The sequence below is a fragment of the Orbicella faveolata genome, unplaced genomic scaffold (assembly GCF_042242905.1).
Source record: "Orbicella faveolata isolate gen_17 unplaced genomic scaffold, um_ofav_v1 contig_34, whole genome shotgun sequence".
In the NCBI taxonomy this organism is placed as follows: domain Eukaryota; kingdom Metazoa; phylum Cnidaria; class Anthozoa; order Scleractinia; family Merulinidae; genus Orbicella; species Orbicella faveolata.
Genome location: NW_028301563.1, coordinates 29,372,402 through 29,394,299, shown reverse-complemented (window position 1 = coordinate 29,394,299; position 21,898 = coordinate 29,372,402). Strand labels below are relative to the sequence as shown.

General features: G+C 39.8%; 3 protein-coding genes and 1 pseudogene across 4 annotated transcripts in view; 3 read left to right on the top strand and 1 right to left on the bottom strand.

Moving 5' to 3' along the window:
- The window catches only part of LOC149105687 (somatostatin receptor type 2-like), a 29,778-nt gene that overhangs the window by 1,054 nt on the left and 6,826 nt on the right, over positions 1-21,898 (top strand). The window lies entirely within an intron of this gene.
- LOC110067153 (uncharacterized) lies at positions 3-9,697 on the top strand. Its single transcript, XM_089271576.1, has one exon. The coding sequence runs from the start codon at positions 5,483-5,485 to the stop codon at positions 6,737-6,739; it is 1,257 nt and encodes a 418-aa protein (XP_089127702.1). The 5' UTR covers positions 3-5,482; the 3' UTR covers positions 6,740-9,697.
- Positions 12,519-14,304, top strand: LOC110067151 (uncharacterized; annotated as a pseudogene).
- LOC110067128 (somatostatin receptor type 4-like) lies at positions 17,864-20,124 on the bottom strand. The gene has a single exon (XM_020774422.2). It carries the CDS (start codon positions 19,591-19,593, stop codon positions 18,670-18,672), a length of 924 nt encoding a protein of 307 aa, XP_020630081.2. The 5' UTR covers positions 19,594-20,124; the 3' UTR covers positions 17,864-18,669.

The following is a 21,898-nucleotide window of genomic DNA, read 5'->3' as shown; positions in this document are numbered from 1 at the left end:
CCCTCTGGTTTAAGTTTGAAAGTCACGATTCATAACTGCAAAAACACAATTAGTAACTATGTTACATATCTGGTTCTATCTGCTTGATAAAATGAGGAATTATCTTCAACACGGCTGAAAGGCTTACGTTACTCAGACCCGCAAAAGAAGAGCAGACAGAATGTGTCATTTATAGAGAGGAATGCTTTCATTAACATGTTTAAAACGACCTTTGTTCTTTGGCTTCAGTCCTGGCGTTATGACAAATTTAAAAGGTGTGAAAGTTAAAGAAAATTGTTGTCACGTTGTTGCTATTTGAAAGATATTTAAACCACGAACCAATTGAAGAAGTTTATTTTCCTGGTTAATCACTTTTCCAGTAAATGTACTATAAAGTTCACTGCTACTCACTGCCATCGCTTTCCGACTAGCGATTCACTCTTGCATGCCACGCGCGTGATCCGTGGGTGAAAGTCCGAAACTGATAACTTCATTACGTCATGAAACCGGAATTTTTAGATACCGTCCAAAAGCGCAGAAATGGGCTTTTATAGGGATCAGTTTTGTTAAAATGTGTACGAAGACATTTTCGACCGTGAAACTGAATGAAAGGAAGATCGGAATTTGAGAATTTACAACCTTGACCTGCCTTACTTGGCCTGCAACTTGAATAGAAAAAGTCAAAAGTTGACAAAGTTCTCGTTGATTTTGCCAAAATTATTCTTTCTATTTCTTAAGTCTCGGAAGAGGGTGGAAGAATGTCACCTTTATATCTATCTTCCTTATGTCAAGTAGCACATAAGGTCTTAAACGCAGAACTCGTATAAATTTATTCCCCTCTTTCATCGTAACTAAAAAAAGTGTAAAAACACGACAGGCCGTGCGCTTATTTTACAAAATAGCTCAGTGTAGTTAATTAGTTGTCCCTGACGACATACCTTAAAATTGATATCCATTATTGGCTTAACTCCAGAATAGAAGCATTTAAATTCTTATTTCGTGTTGCGTAAACTACCTTAAATGAGTTAAACCGAATTTGTTAGCCCTTACGAACACTCTGATCTCCTGTCAGTAAAATTTTGTTAATCAATAACAAAAAAAGTTCCTTTAAGATTTTAAAGGAGCTCAGTCACACTTTTTTGAGTTATTTTGTCCTCGTACAAAACTACCTTTAAATTGAAGGAAACATGAAAATAGTAATAAACTAAGATGGAAAAACACCAAAGAGATAATAATAAACCATAGAGGAACAAGGATGGTTAAGGATGGAGAAGATTAACACGGATTAAAAACGACGAACTTGATACATTTAGGCTAAACTTTTCAAGATGCACTAAGGCTTTTTTAGGTAACAGTAAAGTTTATAAGTAGTTTATGGAAAACGACTTTGTGCCTCTCCGAAGCTACTACTGTTACTAGAGGTATATTTTCTATGTATCTTAGGTGAAATTAATACAGATAAGGACTTCGCAGATTGGCAGAAATTTTCTTGCACCAATCCTATCTTACGAAAACGTTTGTTCTTATCACTGGATGATAGACGGATGGCTATATCTCTAGAACTATGCTTGCGCAGTCGGCTGGAAGTGGTTTCTTTGTAGCCTAGTGTTTCTTGCCAGAATAAATCTCGTTCAATGCCCTTTTCCGTTATGTTCGAGCCATCGAATTGTTTTGTTCCCAGCGATGAAGGCCTCATGACGAGTACTTCTGCGCGCCAGTAGTCTGCCCTTTTCCTTCTTGTTGGGTATTTCTACGACGTTTGGTAATGGCGAAGTCGTTCTTGACTGACCCAGGACTGTGAAATTCTCGCCTTCATCTGCCTCAAAGATCGCTTCCTCAATTACAGTAGAAGGAGGTCGTTGGTAGAACACCGAGAGCTTTCGGAATGAACCCTCGCTCTGCAAGGCATTTAATTTGCCATTTTCAAAATTAAAACTCTTATCAGAATTGCTGTCTGTTATGCTGGTTGTTGTCGTGGTCTGATCATTTATGCCCAGTACTTTTACACGGATGTCTTCTCTTCCGTGTAATTCTGCTGTGTTTTGAGCGTTCCCCTCGCACGACAGTTTTTTAGTTACTTCCTTTGCTAGATCTAAAGACTTCGCTCGGTGAAAACAAGGCTCGTTTCCTGGAATTAAAGACCTCCTTTGCCGCTGTAAAAATGGCTGGTTTCGTGCATCCAAGGAACCCCTTCGGTTTAACAGTGGCTGCATGTGTTTTCCTGCATCCAAAGACTTCCTTCGGTTTGACAATGGCTGGTTGTTAAGAGAGATGGTTCTCAGTCGTTGCCGTGTAGCTGAGCTCAGGTCACCGACACTTGAGCTTCTTCTACGTTCATGCATTCTCCAAAACGTATTTCTTTGCTGATTCAGATCGTCTGGGGGTGGCTCCTCGTTTCTTGTTTGATCGTTTGCGACAGTTTGGTCAGTAACGGTAACATTTGGCGCGGTAGAGGGCAGGCTCTCAGTACTGAGCGAGGTCTCGTTTTCATTTTGCGAGTAGTTCAACGACAACGTCTTATCTCTGCTCGTGTTAGCCCGACGTTCCTTTGGTTTTCTTTGCCTAAACGGCATTATATCGTCAGCAGACATTGCTGTAACACATTTTAGCTCTTGCATAAACTTTTGTAACTCCCAGATTTCGCCATTGATGCTTTTCATTTGTTTTTGCTTTTCTTGCTCGAAACGCCGGAGCGTTTTCCGCAAGTCGTTGTTCTGACGGACATAGGATGTGGCAAGGTTTGGCAAGTCAATTGACAATTCGCCCTTTTTGATCTGATTCCTTGTGCTTGAACGCTGCCTCTCAGATTCCATCTTGAAGAAAACGTGAAAAAAACTTCGGCATTGGCAATTCTGTCTGCGAGACACTACTGTTAATTCTGAGGGTTAGCTCACACGTCATTAATCTTTGAGGGCTGCTACCTACATAAAACTACACAACGTGCTTTTGTTTTTGCCAAATGCTTTAATCCAAACTATTGTTACAGCATTCAATTTAACAGCTCATTACTCATTATTTTCGACAATTTTAATTTCGACTTAATATTGGTTATACGTTAATAATAATATATCAAGCTTTGACCAATTTTCTTTTTAGTACAATAGTCTAGTTAAAAATACTTTGATCCCTACGTTTAAGTTTTAACATAATTACGGCAGTACATGGGATTAGAAAGCTTTCTGTATTTTTACCGTAATGTACGCTAACACAAAGGAGGCGTGGCTTTTAATTACTTTTCTACAACATTCACAGATTTTACTTAAGACCCGTCTACACATTTGAAAAAGGAGTTTTCACCCTCAAAACACAACATATTTTTCCGTCGACACCACGCCGGAGGAATTTAAAAATGCTACAATGACTGGCCATTAATTGAATTTGTGTTTGAGGAAAACTAGGTCAGGGAAATCACATGAATATCGTGACGCCATCGTTTTCGAAAAGTTCCTTTTTCAAAATGTTTACAAGAAAACGCGAAACCAGCGTTTTCAATTTCCTCCGGTTTGAAAAGCGTTTTCGAAAAGTCCCCTTTTCGTGACGGATCAGGGTGGATGTTACGCCTAAAACTGTAGAAATAAAGCTGCGTTTTTAGATTTCTCCGGCGAAGTGTGGACGCCGCCTTAAAAAAATATGGTATCGAGAAGACTACATGTAAGTAGAAAACGCTGATTAATGGAGTTGTAAGGTTCACTATTCTAAATTATCCTGGAGTACTGAAAAATTTTACTGTTCGAAGCAAAGAGCTTCGGGCGAGCTTGCTCAGACTCATCAGTTGTTACAACAGTTACGTTCGAGAAAGGAAAAGAAGAGTAAGATGACCGTATGTGAAACATATACTGCCATTAGAACTGTTCATTAGAACGCGCGAACGCTGTTCAGGCAACCGCTTTTCAACGTCGACGTTTCTTATTCTCCTCGGCGTGCTCGTAGTTGTAGAACAAAGTGAATTGTTTTTTGGATGAAACAAATGCAGAAACTTTGCGGTAATTTGTTCTATAAATAGGTTATGATTTCTTTGGTGACTATGCCTTCGACGGTCGACATCCAAATTCTCAATACAAGACCATAAATTGTTTAGAAAAATGCTAGCAGAGATTTTCCGAGGCCATCAAATGCTCCAGGCCGGTAATAGTCTTGATGAATCACTAAATTCTCAGAGGAAAAGTTTTCAGTATGCAGGAGAATCGGCAAGGAGAATTAAGCAAATTGATCAATAAAAGACTATGAAAGAACAAAAAAGTTAATGACTACCACAAAAGCAGTCGTTGTTGTTGAAATTTATTGCAAGGTTTTTATTCAGATGACTCTTAACCAAGACAATATTTCAGAATACCTCATTTGCTTAAGAATGGCAAACTTTATTTTTAATTTGCATTGTGTTGACTCGACGGTAATAAAACTCTTTTGAAATTATTTGACAGCTTTCTATAAATACATGTAGTGCTGTTTGTTCGCCTGCCAGCAAAATTATAACATCCTAATTAACTGCGGATCCGTAAACAATTGCGCGTAATGACTTCACATGTGTGCGTTACCCAGACGAAACGTTTCAAGAATACGTCACCATGGTAACGAGAAATGGTGATACCGGTTACAATCGATGTTGACGATGATTCTTAGATAAAGCGCGGTTTGTTTTAAGTAGATGGCTCAATAATTCGTAAATTAGAGCACCAGCCTTCGATAATGAAATTCTGTGCATAAATTTTGTTTGGTAAATTATATAAACTCGATGTGTCTGTATGTTATCTTTACCCTTTTGGAGACTAAATAATTATAGCAGAATAACTTAACCGATGTTCTAAGTTGGGAGAATGTTACTCCATAGCAATGGTGTCACTGATTGATCCTGTGTGCTTAGATGACAATATTCCGGTTTTTGAGACCAGATCAAATGAACACAAGAATTGAAAGAAAGGCGGTGTTCTGTAACTCCTGCCAGATATGCTCTCTGCACGCAGTTTTGTAGACCTAGTGTGCACCGAAACTGACTCTTGACAACTTCAAGAAAAAATATATAGCAGCCCAGATTCCATGAGAGCGTTATAGCCCGATGCCTTCTTAATTCAGTGTTAAAGTTAACAACGGTGTCAAAAACTGCTCGTTGCGGCTGACTAATAAGTTCTGGCTAATCAGGTGAGAAATAGGAACGAAAGACTTTATTAGTCCTATGAGATCATCTGCCAGTTTGTTTGGTTATGTTAATAATGTTTGCTCCGGTTATTACGTAAATCCGCATTTCCTTAATCAGTGCTGTCGAAATGTAATGAAAGAAGTGACATCTCTGCCAGGTTTATTTGGTTTCGTGTAGATATCTAAGCGCCGATATATCAACTTGCCAATGTGATCAGTGATAAATCACGAGTACACAGATGAATAACGAAGGACATAGTTTTAAATACAAATAAGATACTTTTTAGTCCTTTGGAACTAAAGAGCCGTGATTCACCGCATTAAAGTTGGGTTGATCAAGCTGTACACAAGAGAGGTTTCCTGGCAAATCATGGCGCAGAACCGAAGAACGATCTCTAAACTCGAGTTTAACAAACGGGTCCGTGATCTGGTATCGCGTGATAGCAACAGGCTACGGCAAACTTTTCAAAAGTTTGACAAGGAGTACGCAAGCCGTATGGCCGAGATTCACAGCATGCAGGAAAAGGTTCGCCATTCCATGAGGAATTTGACGCAGGAAAAGATGCAAGCGCGGCCAAGCTCGGAGCTTGTTAATTATCATCGCGGCACGAGAATGGAAAGTGAAGCAGAACGCGGAGGGAAATCTTCCACAAACGATCAACGAGAAGGAGGCATATCCAACACCAGAATATCAAACGCGGATGAAAGAATGCCGAAGCATAATTACAAGGCTTCACTACCGGGCATTCAGTTTAATCATTCCGACCATCTTGAAGTCCCAAATCGTGGACAAGCTAGAAGTCGGCGACACTCTTTACCGCATCCTCCGACATTTTTACCGGGAAGCCCGAAGGAGAGCCGAGCACTTCCGATCCATGTCTCTCATCCCAGGACAATCGCTTCCTCTCTGCCAAAGGAGGCTTTTGCGAAACCAGGATCACCGAAGGACACATCCCTGATGTTTAACCTGTCTGGTTCTCCAAAAGAGTCTTTCCATGGAGTTCACTTGCAATACCCAGAGAATGCAAGGCATCGCAAAAGCGATTACAGATTGTCAGTTAAGGAGCTACCGATTTCGTTGTCACGTTCTGATCCCATGTTTACCGTTAAAAACAAATTAAGCCCACAGTTGGATCGTAAAGGCCATATTGTTGCGTCAAAAGGTGAAAATGACGGAGATGGCCAAAACGGAAACTCTGAGCCTGTTAAAGATGACACATCTGAAGATCGTGAAGATAGCTGCGATAAGGATTCCCAAAGTCCAAGAGGAAGCCATGTCACACTGCAACGCCAACCAGTAACTAATCATTCATCTGACCATGTCGTGGAAGGCGAACAACAAAGGGGAAACGATTCTAATCATGTCAAGCCCAAAACTCTTCTAAAGAGGACGAGAAGTTCTTCTGTTCCCTGTGATCCAGATCGTTTGAGTCTTAAATCCAGGGACAACACCCGTACTGGCGAATTCAGGCCTAGCAGGTCGGCTAATCATGCCGCTGGTACCAAACGGGATGTGTCGCCTGCAATCCGAGTAGTTACACCGCAGGGGGGCATGGATACATCTTCAAAGCGTTTTGAGGAACTCCGTAACTGCAGGTATTTAAGAAACAGTAACATCGAATCCTAATGAATTCATCACATACAATTACATTCCATCGAACTGGTCTATTGATCGATTAGACTAAACATGCCACGTGACCCGCGACTGTTTCATCTTATATGTTACATTGAAATTGGAGTAAATTCGAGGATACGCTTTCACTAAAGTGCAGAGTCCCACTCCAGAGTGCGACTCTATAGCCACTGGAGACGATGCTCCGCATCGACATAGCGCTACACCATCGTCTCCAGAGACGAACGGCTGCCGACGACCCTGCAATATGCACGGATGCTATTATATTCCAAAACTTACAGTCTTCCTCGAGATTCGTTACCTGAAATCTGTTCTCCCATGTTCAAGGTCGATTATCAAACAAACATGCTCTCAAATTTTGCGTTAACTTCAGGTTGATGTTTGCAACTGTATTGTTAGTCTGCGCATCGACCAGCAACTGTACTTTATACGTAACAGACCACATCTCGCTTCTTACCCAGTGAAACGTAGATTCCTTCTAGTTAACTCAGTGGGACAGCTTGGACAGCTTGTGCCCAGTCTTCCGGTGGTTGACTGGTGCACAAAATTACTTACTCTGTTATTAGCTAATGAGCAATTTTCAAGTTTTTGTTGCTGTTTTCACATTGACATATAACGATCGGTATTCACAACACTGACCGTTAAATCTTTAACTCAGGTATAAATAAAGGCTTTCGTGATATCAAAGGGTCTAGTCATCTACAATGACATTTGGGCAATTTTTTCAGTGAACGAGTGATCAGTGATCAGTAGCAATTTTTTTTTTTGCCTTGCTATGGTCGAATGAAGTAGGGTTTTCTCTTATCTGCATGTTTTGCTGTGGCTCGTTTTCTTTTTAAGCAATTGACCGCTTACAAAAACAGACCTTAATTGTTTTTCATGCTTCTTTTCGTATGTTAACCCAACATCTGAGCAAACGAAATTAAACTTGTGAAATTCTGCCTGCAGCAAAAAGAGAAAAAAAACTGGCTTGAAAGCAAGTACGAGTTAGAACTTTACGTCCGGAGTCTTCACTTTGCTTAGTAGTTTAAAAACGTATTCCAAGTTTTGTGTTATATAATCAGATAAGAGCTTCCGACCCTTTGTTCTGCTAGAGTCTTAAATTATTGCCTGCAAATTATCACGAGGACTGTAATTGAAGGGGTAGCTCAATATAAAATAGGGCTGTAATGAAATCTCTTAACTTGAATCATGCGAATAGTAAAAAACAAGATACTTGTCAAGCAAAATATCAAAATACAACAAGATTCACTTCGTAGGCACACATCTTAACCGATATGCCGGACCTCAAGCCAAACACTTGGATGAGCTAGTGAAATTTTTCAATTGCACCGGCCGAGGAAAATTAAACAACACTTAACGACAACTTGTGAAATTTCATCAAGTTTTTCATATTAACATATCGAAATGTGTTGTATAATACATTGTATTCACCTTTTGTACTGTTGTACGGAGTAAACCTGTTCATTTTTCGTTACTTCTTCTACACGTCAATGCTAGAACATTTCAGTCACTTTTAAGCCACCTAAAGATTCATTTGAATTATTTTGCGTGCACGAAAATGAGTCGGAGGAGACTGATAATGTCGACACGAAACGAGAAAGCGAAGCGTCTCAATGCAAACGAAGACAATTTACTCCAGATGGAAATGGAACGCTTCCAGAAACAGCACAACAAAGAGATGAAAAGCATTATTCTCGAAAAGCAAACCGCTAAAGAAGCCATGAGTGGTGTCAGATGTCAAAGGGCGTCTTCTCTACTGGCTGCTCGAATGGTTCTACAGGAAACCGATGCATTAAATAATAGCTCCAATTCCCAAGCTTTGTCTGTAAAGGTCTTCTGTGAGGCCAAGCAAAACCAAGTTCCGAGCAAGATGGTACCAGGTTTGGATACTGACGAAGATGGGTCATGTTGTTGGAAGACTTACCCGCTGAATCCCACACAGAAAGGGTCAGATCTTGACAGAGAATTATTAGACAACTGTAACGTGACCTCGTTGCCTTCGAAAAATGACCATTTTGGACGGTCTCGCAAGCGCGAAGAAACTTTTTCAGAGGGAACAATAACAAACAAGATCTTACAAAGTTCGGGAACTCTGACAAACACACTTATTGTCCAGAAACCTTGTCTGCCGAATCCTCCACAGAAAACGTCAAATCGTGCCATGGAGTCATCAGAATATCTAAGCGTACCCTACTTGGCTTCGAAAATTGATCATTTTGAACGACCTCCCCACATACGCCCCCGAAGGTTTACAGAAGGTGCCACGGATGCGCACTTAGAAGGCGCATGTTCATTGAGTGGGAGCAGGCTGAACCACATAACCAATTCCAGAAATTTGGCGAATCAATATCGGGATCAGCAAGGTAACTCTGCGGTCAAAAACAGTGTCGCGGACGACAATAGACCAAGAAGCCGCAGCGATGATTTTAAACGCGTACTAACACCGAAAAGTGCTTTGGAAAAGAGAAATCTGTCCCCAAATGGTTCCAGCAGTGCGAGATCCAGAGGGAACAGTCCAGAACCGAACAGTTTTCACAGCCCGTTAATTCTTCGCGCATCACTCCCCCGAACGTCCCTGATGAATCGACGGGTTAGCTCAGAGACCAGTAAACTACTGACGAAACGCATCTCCTTAGAGCCATGCCACAAGTCTTCGACGCAATCCCAAAACAAACTTAGCCCTTCTAGAGGCATTGCTAAATTTCGTCAAACAGGATCCGCCGCTGCTGTTGCCCAGACTCTCGTGTCGCGCTATCAACGCGAGAAAGCTATTTCGAACGCAACTGAAAATCTCATCACTGAGCGGCAGAGAATGAATGACAGCTTTATTTAAGTCTCAGTCTTAATAGCTGAGCACAAGTGCTCTACTAATTGGGGAGACTAAAGTATAAAGTAAAATGTATTCACTTAAGATTTAGCAAAATTAAGAAAATATTAAAATATTAAAATTGAATCAAAAAAAAAAAAAAAAAAAAAAAAAAAAAAAACTAATTTGTTGATAAATACTATCATAATATTATCACCTAATAGTTATTTAACAACTAACTACATGGATGAACAGCAAGAAGAACGCATACATCCGTCGTCCAGCAGAGAGCTAACGCCAAACTTTCTAATAGTGCTTTTTGAGAAGAGACAAAGTGCGTCAAGAACATCAGCAAATGAAAGAAGATTGGGAAAAAGCTGGCTGCACACGCACGACTGGTTTGAAAGAGGGTTTCTTTACCATCGCCCAGCTTGTCATGGCTTTGAATGCTGTTAAGAAAGCAGCGAGTGGACGATCTACGTTAGCTGAAAAGTACACTGTAGATTGGGTGACATTTCTTTTCATCTTGCAATACTGTGTTACAGTATTGTAAGCTATGCTTCATCGCTCTTCGAGTTGTAAACCGGTTAATCAATCCGAATTAGGGGCCAAACAGGCTCTATACCTCAGCACGTGTACTTATTTCGATAAGACATTTAATTTAAAATGGCAGTTTTAGAGCAATGAGGACCTTCACAATTTTGAGAACCTCTTACAAAGGCAGGATAAAGCAGGGTTTAGACGCATCAGAAAGTTCAGCAGTTTTTAACCACCTCAAGGACAGACAAACAGCCAGGTTTTTCATGCAAATGTACGTTTGGCACTGTACTAAATGTAATCATGTTTTACTGCCAATTCGTATGTCTTCTCGATCTCGAATTGTATTGTTTGGAACATTGCCAGTGATCGTCACGGGTAATTATGAAATCGTGAGTGGTTGAGCTACAACTGGGTTTAAGATCTAAGCCTTGGTATCGCAAGGCTCAGCCGGGGAAACGCCTGCTGCTTTCATACTTTATATGGCACTAACCAACACGCCATCTAGGAACAAACGCTCCTTTGTAAATATTTACACAAAAGTACACGCAATAACTTCACATAATTGATTGGTTTGATTGTTGTACAAACTGATAGATAAGCACTCAAGATCGATGGATTATTCTCGTTCAATTTTCTTTGTACAAGCCGGCTCATTTATGTAAATAAATCGATAACGTCTGCAAATGAGTTTCACAGTGGATGCGTTATCTAGAGGGGGGAGATTTTTCGCTATAACGACGATCAGTAATGATATCAGTGAATTTTGCGATCTAAGATGTGGAACCACAGCTAATCCTTGACATTTTAACCCCCGCTTCCTGATTGAGTCACGTCTGCGATCAATTTCATACCTTTATCATCGTTCATTCATCATTTCACCTGACCATCACCGGTATAATAACAAATTATGAAACATCGAATTCTCGACTGACAACTGAATTAATTCGTCGTGGGTAATATGCTGTGGACATAAACGAGGATTAGGTAGAAACCACCCACGATGGGTATGTGAGAACTGTGCTCATCAAAAACGCAGCCACGGTGTTATTATTATTATTATTATTATTATTATTATTATTATTATTATTATTATTATTATTATTATTATTTGCTTAAGTGTGCCAGCTTCGCGAACTAATAAATGGAAACTGTTGATAACGTTGATCAGACCATAAAATATTTACACACACCTGACTTGAAAAAGAAAAAAAACAACAACTGTCTTGTAGTTGAGCCAACCGCTCCTCCAAGTTGACATGCGGTCATAATTAGATCGGTTCTCGACGTGCTGATTTGCTTTGCGCTCTACTACTACTGCTATCACCAATTAAGCCGCTACTCTGACGACGTAACCTTTTTAAACTTCTATTTACGACAGACCTTTCTAGACGTGTACCATCTGTCACTCCGTGGTATGCCTGTATGGTATTGCTGTCACGTGATGAGGTCAATCATGAAAACGGCTGTCAAATGCAATGGATGCCAGAAATGAAGGGGTTGATAAAATTGGTAACATTGCCTCTTTTGACTCCTTTGATGGATAGGTAAAAAAATTTTATGGCGGTATTAAGGCTTTACAGTGCTGTGCGCCGTTGTTGCCAATAGATACACAACAGCTTACATTTCGACATCAATGCAATGGTCCCAAAATTGGCAATCTTACTAAATTTACCACGCTCTTTTTATTTGTGGTACCCAGTTTACATCACGACTCTTTCTTATGAATGAGAAGTTCCCAATGTCTCTAGAAGTCCCGACGTAGTCAACGAACATCCGAAAATCGGACTCGATCCGGACTCATTCCATTAGATTTGGCTTGAATAAAGATCGTGTTATACGGTCTCAAAACCACGAAAAACACGTGCTATACCGAAGTAACACGAGCCTCGAAAAACTTATTATTGATTTTCAACACCAGTTTTACAAAAATCAAGAATTCGGAAATCACTGAAACGTTCGATTGCGTTCGATTGTCCAACTGTTTGTGTGTGAGTTCGATCTCGTTCAATCGAACTCAATCCATGTGAGTTCGACTGAGTTCGATTAAAATTAAGTTCGATCGGGTTTGATTGACTACGCCGGAAGAAAATATTGTTCACGAAAAGAAAGAATTGGGGTTAACAATAAAAGAATTCAGACCTTGTAAAATCGTACGTGACCTCCTGGAGAATCAACAAGAGTGTCTTGCGAATAAAGGGAAACAAAGATATGAAATTACTTTGTTTTATTTTGGAAAATTAACACTTATATTAACATATTTCAGATGCACATCTTCGATTAACACAAATGGAGGGTCAAAATCGTCGAAAATAAAACAAACAAACTTCTTTGAGAAACTGAATTAACGTGGATGGCAACAATCATTAAGAAGCAAAGCAAAACAAAACCAAACCAGAACTGACTAAAACAAAAAAAAAAAAAAACAAAACAAAACAAAAAAAATTTAAAAAATAAAAATTAAAAAGAAAGTCATGCTTTGATGTCAACAGGAAGGAAACGAAAAGCAGTAAAGATGTAGCATAACCTGACCACTCGATTTGCGAGGAGGAACGAGGAACGTAAACAGCGAAAGCCGTGATAGATATTGGCTTCAGAAGTTTTGGTCAAAACAATAGATCTAATGAGGGCGAATTATGTACCAAGAACTGTTAGAATTGTTAAGCGTGTGTACGATTGAACAGATTCTTCGAATCGATTGCAAAATTGGGAGAACCACCAGATTCTTTTAGATTGGTCCAGATTCCTACATGCACACGGAAGGATTGCGGAGAACTAAACGGGAACATCTGTGTGGGAGGCAAACAAGGCCACTTAAAAGGCACCCATGCAGGAAGTTTGTCAATAGAGATGTGCATGTTATTTCTCCCAACTGTTTTCACAAAGAATTATACAAAAACGAGTAAGAAGAATTGGTTTGAGACGAGGGCTAACTCGCCAACCTAAAGGTCGTGGTATTTTTAGCTCTGAACTGCACCTTTCTTGTCATTGGTTTATTTGACAAGGATGCCTGTCAGCAGTTCATCGGATACGTGTTCTCAGCCAAAACAACGTTGTTCGGCAATGGGTAACAGCATGCAAACCGAGTGAGGTCACGTTGTTTTATTTTTCAAACTCTTTTTTCGCTTCTCTGTCGTGTACAAGAAAATGGCCAGGAGTGAAAATCTTCCAGATGTGTTGAGCGAATTCTTGAAAGCAATCGATGAAATGAGCAATACAGTTTTAGTTCCGCATCGCCTTGTTGACATCCCAAAGGAAAGCCCATTCCCGGCTGGAAAATGCCAATGCGCCACTGCTAAAGATAGTTCTCTCGTCGAACCAGCCAAAGAGCTCAACGACTCGGGTCTATACGGCACTTATCACATGCTGTTGGATATCAAGGAGGAGTTAACAACGGGAAAGAAAACTTCGGCTGAAGGATGCTTTCGATCGCACGTGAAAGTCGTTGTAGAAAGCATGAAGTATCTCACATGGCTTGCAAAGTCTTTGACGCAAAATTATTGTGAAGAAGTGGGTAGCGGCGAGGAAGGTGATGACTCGCGAAAGAACAGATTTTGAGTATGGTTCGTTTGAGGATGGATGCAAGTTAAATGGAATGAGCTTAGGACTCAAATTTGAGAAACCGACTAACGAAGTCTTCAAGGTAAACTTGTATTACCGGAACGTTTAACAGAAGAGACCGGCTTTGACTAAAGGGAACTTCCTTTCGCTCTAATTTCCTTACTCTAAAATGACGCGAAAATCTGCAAGATTTGTGCTAATAATTCTACGATAACAATATATTCTATTCTATTAATAGTATACTGTTGAACGGAACAACAATGTTTTAGGTTATTTAATTTTGTTAAGACTGGTATCATAAGCTTCTCTGTATCTGATTATGGTATCATAAATTCTCGTATAACGTGTGCAGCGTGTAGCCTTCCGGAGTTTAATGTTACAGCTCACATGATTAAGGCGACAGATCTTTAAAAATATGTTTATTACCAGTAGTTGGCGCTTTGGATCTGTAACTTAGATTACCTTAGATTAGCGTAGAGCGTGCAAACTGGGTAATCATACCTATACCGAAATATATCTTGTGATGCGGGATAAATGCAGATATTTTTAAAGCGCGTGAAAAGTGTAAATTGTGAAATGACTAATTATTGCAGCGGGTAAAAAATGTCTAAAAAGTTAAGATAAAAATAAATAGATATCTGTTTTCATTGTAGTCTCAAGCTTCGACAAACTTATTCCAGAAGATCTACCACATGTTCCTTCGTTGATGAAATTTCGTTGATAAATGAATACCACTTCCTCTCCATCCGATCAAAACGTTACATAATGACATTAGATTCTCTCAAGATGTATTTGTTTCGACTATAAATTAATCCTCTTAACTTTCACCGGAGACCCCCCTTTTTCCTTTGTTAAGTAATTATTAATCTTGGGACCTTTCGAAGTTTTCTTGATGTTACGAGAACTTTGTACGTGGTGAAGCACTGTAAAATTTGGTGACAGTCTTTCGTCACGCAATCTTTCTCTTTCACGCAATCTTCTCTTTTCTACCGCGAAAGAAACACGTCCAAATCTATAGTGTTTGTGTCAGGATCTATTGTGGCCCGTAATTAAATATTTTAATCCAAAAGCTCAAGGCAACGAGGCCAAAACATAAACATTCTAAAAAAGATTTTAACATTTTCAACCATAAGTCTCGTAAGTTTCGCTTCCGGACCGGAAGGCCTTTAACGTTATTTAAGTAGAGATTATTCAAACTTTAGTTTTAATACGAAAGAGATTTCGGTAGTAATCCTCCCATGCTGTGTGTTTCTGTCTAGAGCACAAATGGGTAGGAAATTGCTGTCGGAAAAAAAAAGGATTCTAACCTTCGAGGAAAGCCGTCCTTTTCGTCTAGTGTTTTGATCGAATTTTCGCAAACAGATCCTCTAAATTTTAGAATATTTCGCTACCCAGGAAATATCTACCAACAGCACGATGGACAGTCTTGGCCCTTTCGAGTTCTTGGAAAAGATAACTACTGTTACGTAGGTTTAATCAACAAGGTTCATGTTTTACCGCACACACGGAAGCGCTTTAACTTAACGGCGTTCCGCATTTGTGATGTTTCAGCGCGAAGGGTGTAAATTAACGTCAACGTTACAATTCCGCTTCCTTCATGTCGTAGGATCCCTTGTTCACTGAACAGTGAAATACGTTTCTTCCTTGTGCTAATTTAAGCAGCTTCTCCGCCGGAGAAATTTGAAAACGTAGCTTTATTTTTACGGTTAGCCCACCGTCCTCACTAATCCGTCAAGAACACGGTGCTTTTCGTAAACGCTTTTCAAACCGGAGGAATTTGAAAAAGCCGAAGGGAAAACACTTTTGAAACGAAGCTTTTCAAACACGATGGTGTCACAAAAATCATGTGATTTCCCTAACGGAGTTTTCCTCAAACACAAATCCAAAATGATCGGTGTGTTGCGTTTTTAAATTCTTCCGGCATTTGGTGATTTTTGTGGCCGAAAAATTTGATGCGTGTTCAGAGTGAAACCTCCGTTTTCGTTTTCCTCCGGTGTAATGTGGACGGAGTCTTGGATATCTAGAGACAAGAATGGTCTTAAATACGAGTTAATCCATTTCAAAATATTCAGGGCAGCATGTTCATCTCATGAAATTTAAAGATTAAAAACGCACCACTCTAATTTGCAAAAGGCCACTTTCGTGGAATTTTGAGATTTTTGAACACGATCAGACTGGCTGAGTGTCCCCAGTTGTTAAACTGGTATTTCCAGTTTTCCTTCTTTCTTTAGCGGCGCGCATAACTAACACGCACAACGCGCGCTCTTTTCGATGAAAATACGCTTATATGCATGCATGGATGTGTCTTTATCCATCTGTTCTATCGAAGCGATGTTTTTGCAACACTTGCCGAGACAACATGCAAGTGAGGCAAAATAACTTTTGAAACAACTGTGGCTCATGCTGGTAAATTGACAAACCTAAACCTGTTTTGTTATTTTTCTATTTTTATCCAGAAAACCTGTTTTCGTCGCCTCCGAAAGGCCTGTCTTACTTTCTCTGTTGTGTCTCGCGAGAAACGCATAGGAGTCTTAACGGCGATTTTCTTTACAGGTATAATTTTCCTCGCCTATCAGCTTTCAGCTCAGATCCATTTCGGCTTAAATGTTTGGCCTTTTGTCTGGTCGTTGAGGGGAAAACAGTTTGGCAGTCACACTTTTTAAAGTTCCTTTTCAGCAGGCATTAAAAATAAAAAAAAAATAAAATAAAAAAAATGACCTTTTCCCGGTAATATCGGAGCTGCAGATTACACATAATCAAAACAAACCGGGCAATTTGTCAGGAGTCAGTTGCTCAGATAAGTCTGCAAACGAGCCAAGTGGCCCATCAGGCCGGAGCTTATCCTGGTTTCTGTAGCATGAAGTGACTAGGAATATTTCTACTTCCTCCTGGACGGGATGCTAGTCCATCGCAGGGTTACCCCCAGCATTAAATTCGCACATCTTGGTGGAGACAAGCACTGTTAGAGTAAACTGTCGTGCTGTCTTCTCCGGAACGAGCGCGGTCCTGGTTTGAGTCCTGGCCGGGGACATTGTGTTGTGTTCTTTGGCAAGACACTTTACACTCATAGTGCCTCTCTCCACCCAGGTGTATAAATGGGTACCGGTGAATTGAATGCTGGGGGTAACCCTGCGATGGACTAGCGTCCCATCCAGGGGGGAATCGCTTCAAGCTACTGAAGCCGGGAAAAGCCAGGGCGTAGGGTACATCGTTCATGAGGACCTTACGCGTTAATTTGTTGGATTTAACATCTGGAAAGGCCAAGAGTCGAAAACTACGGATGAGCAGACGGATGAGCGGAGTCTTGCGAGTTTAGTACTCTCTGGCCTTTAAATATGCCTAGCGATTCTGCATCCCTAACATGTTGTGGAAGACTGTTCCAAAGGAACGGGGCAACAACAGAGAAAGCACGGCGGCCATAACTATTTAGTTTGAAACCAGGCACGGCGAGTAAATTTTTTTTTGCAGATCTTAGATAACGTCCCGGAATGTAGCTGTCAAGGAGATCCTCAAGCTCAACTTAAGCTCAAGAACAACTTAAGCTCACGAGAAAGTTGATATTCACTAGCATTTAGCAGCAGCCGGTTTTAAAGAAAATTACCGAATGAACAAATAGATTCCATTTTGACATGCGTCTGTTCAGTAATAAATCACAGATGACTTCAAAAAAAAAAAAAAAAAAAATTAGGACACGAAGCGATAGCCGAGTGTGCCACTGATGTTCTTATCACAATTTGGCGTCATCTGTAATCTATTACTGAACAGACACACAGCATAGAATCTACATGTTTTATATTGTAAAGAAAAAATAAGAATGATATTGAGGCCATCTTTGTGTCTGTCCTCAAATAGATCACAAGTGAGAACCAATCGAAATGCGAGAATAATTTGACTTATGCACTGAAAACTGTTAGTATTCACACCTTGCCTGATGAACTATAGTGTGCGACCTAGAATATAGCTTTACCAACTACGATAGAGAAAACACGAGTAAACGCTGCCACAAATACAATGTAAGTGACCCATTAAGTGTCTCACAACCATCCCAAGCCAGGCGCGAAAGCCTTCAGAAATAAATCTATAATGAGCCAAGGGTACTGGCTTAGTCAGTTTCGCGTCTCTCTTGTTTTCCAAGCTACACTCGCTGATCATGGCCAGAGTCAGTGGACAGAAAATTTCGCGTAGACACAAAATATCGTACACTCCATCAATATCGGCAAAGTCATTAATTTTATATATAACGTTGGCAAGGGTCAAATAATACTGTTTATTTTTTGAGTACCTTAATCTATCCATGCTTTTTAAACCTTTCCGCCACCGGGCACGCAAAATTTTATTTTGGTTTTGGTAGTTGAAAAAAGGACTAAGAAAATGCCTTGTTACTTCTCCCCTGCAAAGTCAGTTAAGTTCATTTATTCTTTTCAACACATATTGAGCTTTGTTCTTTCTCTTTGTAATTAAAAATATTTATATCGCGAGTGGGTAGTAACGTTTGTCCTTGTTTTGGGTTATTAAGGTTTCTTCAAGATATTGGCTTTCATGTTCCAGCTGTTTATATCTGATGTAGTCAAAAAATATATCGTCAAATATATTGCGTCTACATGTTTTCAGAAATCACAATAAGGTATGATAATGAGAATAAGGTTCCAACGTGCTGTAAGCGAAATCTTTTCTATGACTGAGGCAATGCCCGTGGTTTTCAATTGTCTTCCTTTGTATTCAGGGTGTTTATCATGGATGACTTTAAGAAAAACAAAAAACGAAAACAATGACTGAGGCATGCAACTGCCTCAGTTGGCCTTTTATTAGCTACGGCCCTGACTGCTGGTGTAAACATACTATTTAAGGGCATTTATCAAGGCAGCGCAGGGTTGTTTTCAGTTTATGTTCGGTCCACTGAGTTTCCATTTCACGTCTTTGCCGTTCCTACGCAAAGTGCTGGTTGTTCGCAGAAATTAAGAACGGCAAGACAACCTTCAAAGGCGATCCACAGGGCTTCTTTTGATAAGCCATAAGGTCATCTTCGCGTTACACAACCACATATGGTCTCTTTGAAGGCTTGTCGATAGTTTGTGCTTTGAAAGGCATAAATAAAAGGGTTCAAAACTGAAGACAGAAGTATAAGACTTAGTGCAAGCACTGTTACCTCATTAGGCACTGGCCCATGTATCTCAAGCTGTCTTACAATCGAAAACGGTGTGAACGCGATGATAATAATAGACGTGACAATGATGGAGAGTTTTATGACCTTCTTCTTCTCCTGTGCGTCCACTTCATTAGGAATGTTCATCGGGATTATCTTAGGACCAAAATACAGCGTACGAATTATGTGAAAATAACAGTATATTATGACCATTACAGGTAGGGCGATAGCGAGAACTATGGCACACGTCCAGAAGGTAAAATTCCAATGTACACTCCATGTTCGAACACAAAGTTGCTCCGAGCTGTATTCGTCAAAGTACACCAAAGGCGTAACGGCGGCTATTGACAAAATCCAAATAGCGATGATAAAATAACGAAGCGTTCGCTTTCTAAACTTGAGTCCATTGCTTAAAGGTTTCACAATGCCATTGTATCGTTCCAGAGCGATAACGGTCAGTGTTAGAATAGAGCAAAACGATGCAGCCGGATAATAGGAGTTAATCTTGCAAAGAAATAAGCCCAAGGTCCTTAAAGGCATAGGAAACGCTCGTGCTATTCCCACTGTGTACGCCAGAACGTTTGCCATTAAGTCAGACGCAGCCAGGTTGGCAAGCAAGAAGTTCGTCTTTGTGCGAAGATATCGTTTCTTCTTTACGACTATAATAACGAGGTTTCCAGCGATGCCAATCGGGAGAAGGACGATTGCAATGCAAAGGAATGAAACCAGACCAAACAATGTAACTTGCCTCGCATTAGTGGTCGAGTTTAAGGCCGTCGCGTTAAGAGAAACGTTCATAATTTCAGGTGCTTGAGGTTACAAAGTTAGAATTTCAGACGACAAGCTGATTGGAACTTACGATATTTATTCCTTCTATTTGACCCTGATATTATGTTTAATACTCTGATACATGTAATATGTTTAATCACCCAGGTTGCTTAAGTTATTTTAAGACACTGTGGTTTTCATACTTAGTTGCGTCTAAAAGGAAGCAGTTAAAACTAAGCTGGAGGCTTCAAATCACTAAGACGACAATTATGAAGATGATTGCAAATATTTATCTGTTCCACCAAAGCCACTACCATGGCCGGTAGATTACTTTGCCAATCTGTTGGTGCTTTTTCATTTAACAGACTATCTAGCTCAGAATTGAATTTGTATTGAAAGCATAAATATCTCAAAGTTAGAATTGTCTTTCTTTCGTTTTTCTTTTTTTCTTTTCCTTTGCTACGATAGCAAACAAATTTATATTGACCTGACCGAGTAAAAATAACTAAAAACGTGTGCAGTTGCAGGGGCGTATCCATGATTTTTCAGGGGGAGGGCGGGGGGGGGGGGGGAGGGGAAGGGGTGGCTGGTGCTCAGGGGTTGCAGAAACAGTGGGGCATGTAACAAACTGGTGCAATTTGACAACTGAAACCTAATTGAACACTGTTTCACCAGAAACACCAGCAATGCCACAATGTAGAAATTACAATCAGGTTCCTGTCTAGAGAGTAGGCCTTTATTTCTGCCATATTACTCACCACCTTTTTAAACGTTATTATTTTTGTTTTTATGTTTTGTTTCTCTAAAAGGGGGGTGGCTAGCCACACAATCCATACCCATCCTCCCCTCCCTAAATCCGCCCCTGAGTTGATCACCAAATCAAACAAGCCGTGAAAGAATGACTTAGTACGTCATCAAAATGCTAAGTCATAACAGCTATGACTATATATGGATCGTTCGCACGTGATGTTAACAAAATCATCAAAATTCTACAACATTCTAAATGAGGTTAGTATTTTAAATTGTGATACACTTCAATGGTGAATGTCATAGGTACACCGTACTGGTCATACATCACTTGTTGTTGAACCAAATTCATCCTAGGGTATATACTTTTCTAGATTCAAATCTTTTGGTCCAACAAGCTGTTCTTTTGGCATATTCTCGACATTAGCATCAGTAGTTACTGGAAAGATTTTTGTTTAAGAAATGTGCTTCCGTGCTATTAGAACTAGGAACCCAAATATTACTTCTTGTCTAAGAAGAGTGCATCGTCCTGGAGATAAAGGCAAACAAAGCGTGCTGTTACAACTAGGAACACAAAAATTACTGTTTTAATATCGACTGATAGTTGGCAAAGCCTTCAATTAATTACTAAAGTAAAAGTTGATCTATTGAGAATATAATTGACTTGAAAATTGGGTCATTGATGTTTTTTCCGTCATAACGCACGAAGTTTCATGAATGGCAAGATAGTCACGCTTTAGGAATTTCCGAAATCCAACCTATTACAAAAGATGGGAGTGCAATACATCGAAAACCCACAAACCATCTATCAAGCGTGCCGCCTCGTGCCTTTAGGGATTTCATAACAATTACTGTTACATAACAATCTCTCGGCGTGAGGAGTCATGTCCAACGGGGCGAAAACATTCCATTCGCGAGCAAACATTCTGAAACATTCTCTCACGTAACACTAAACATTTATTTCGTTCTAATTGAGCTGCGAAAGTTCCTCTGTGAAATTTTTATAGGAGTTGCGCTTGAAAAGTTTAGCCAAAATGTTTCAAGTTCCTCGTTTGTTTTACGTGTTAACCTTTCCATCCTTAACTGTCTTTGTTCACTTATGGTTTATTATTATCTCTTTGGTGTTTTTCTTTTCTAGTAAACTACTATTTTCAGGTTTCCTTCAATTTAAAGGTCATTTTGTACATGGCAAAAATAATCGTCAATCGCTTTTTTTTTTTTTTTTTTGAAGGAGGTCTGGATGGGTTGCTCAGCTGTGTTTGGACGTGGTTGGGAAGTCACGTTTTTTGAGTTTATTTCCATCGGTTGTGTTTAGATGTCGTCGTGTTGCTTGAAAACAGTTTTATCCGCTCACAAGGAAATCGCTTTTCTTTGAATATCAACACCTGATTTTATCTTCAGTATTACAAACCAAGCTGATATTGCTTTAGCGGACTTGTGAATGAAGAACTATAAGCGTAATGAAGCAATATAGGGTAATTAAAGCAAGAGATATTGATGTCTTTTACTTTCAAGCCTTTTCAAAAGTATTTTCGGGATTAATAATTGCCGGTTACCTTGTTAGACATGTTTCTATGTTAATTGGGGT

Coding starts and splice junctions, on each gene's coding strand:
- LOC110067153 (XM_089271576.1), top strand. CDS start 5,483: ATGGCGCAGAACCGAAGAACGATCTCTAAACTCGAGTTTAACAAACGG.
- LOC110067128 (XM_020774422.2), bottom strand. CDS start 19,593: ATGAACGTTTCTCTTAACGCGACGGCCTTAAACTCGACCACTAATGCG.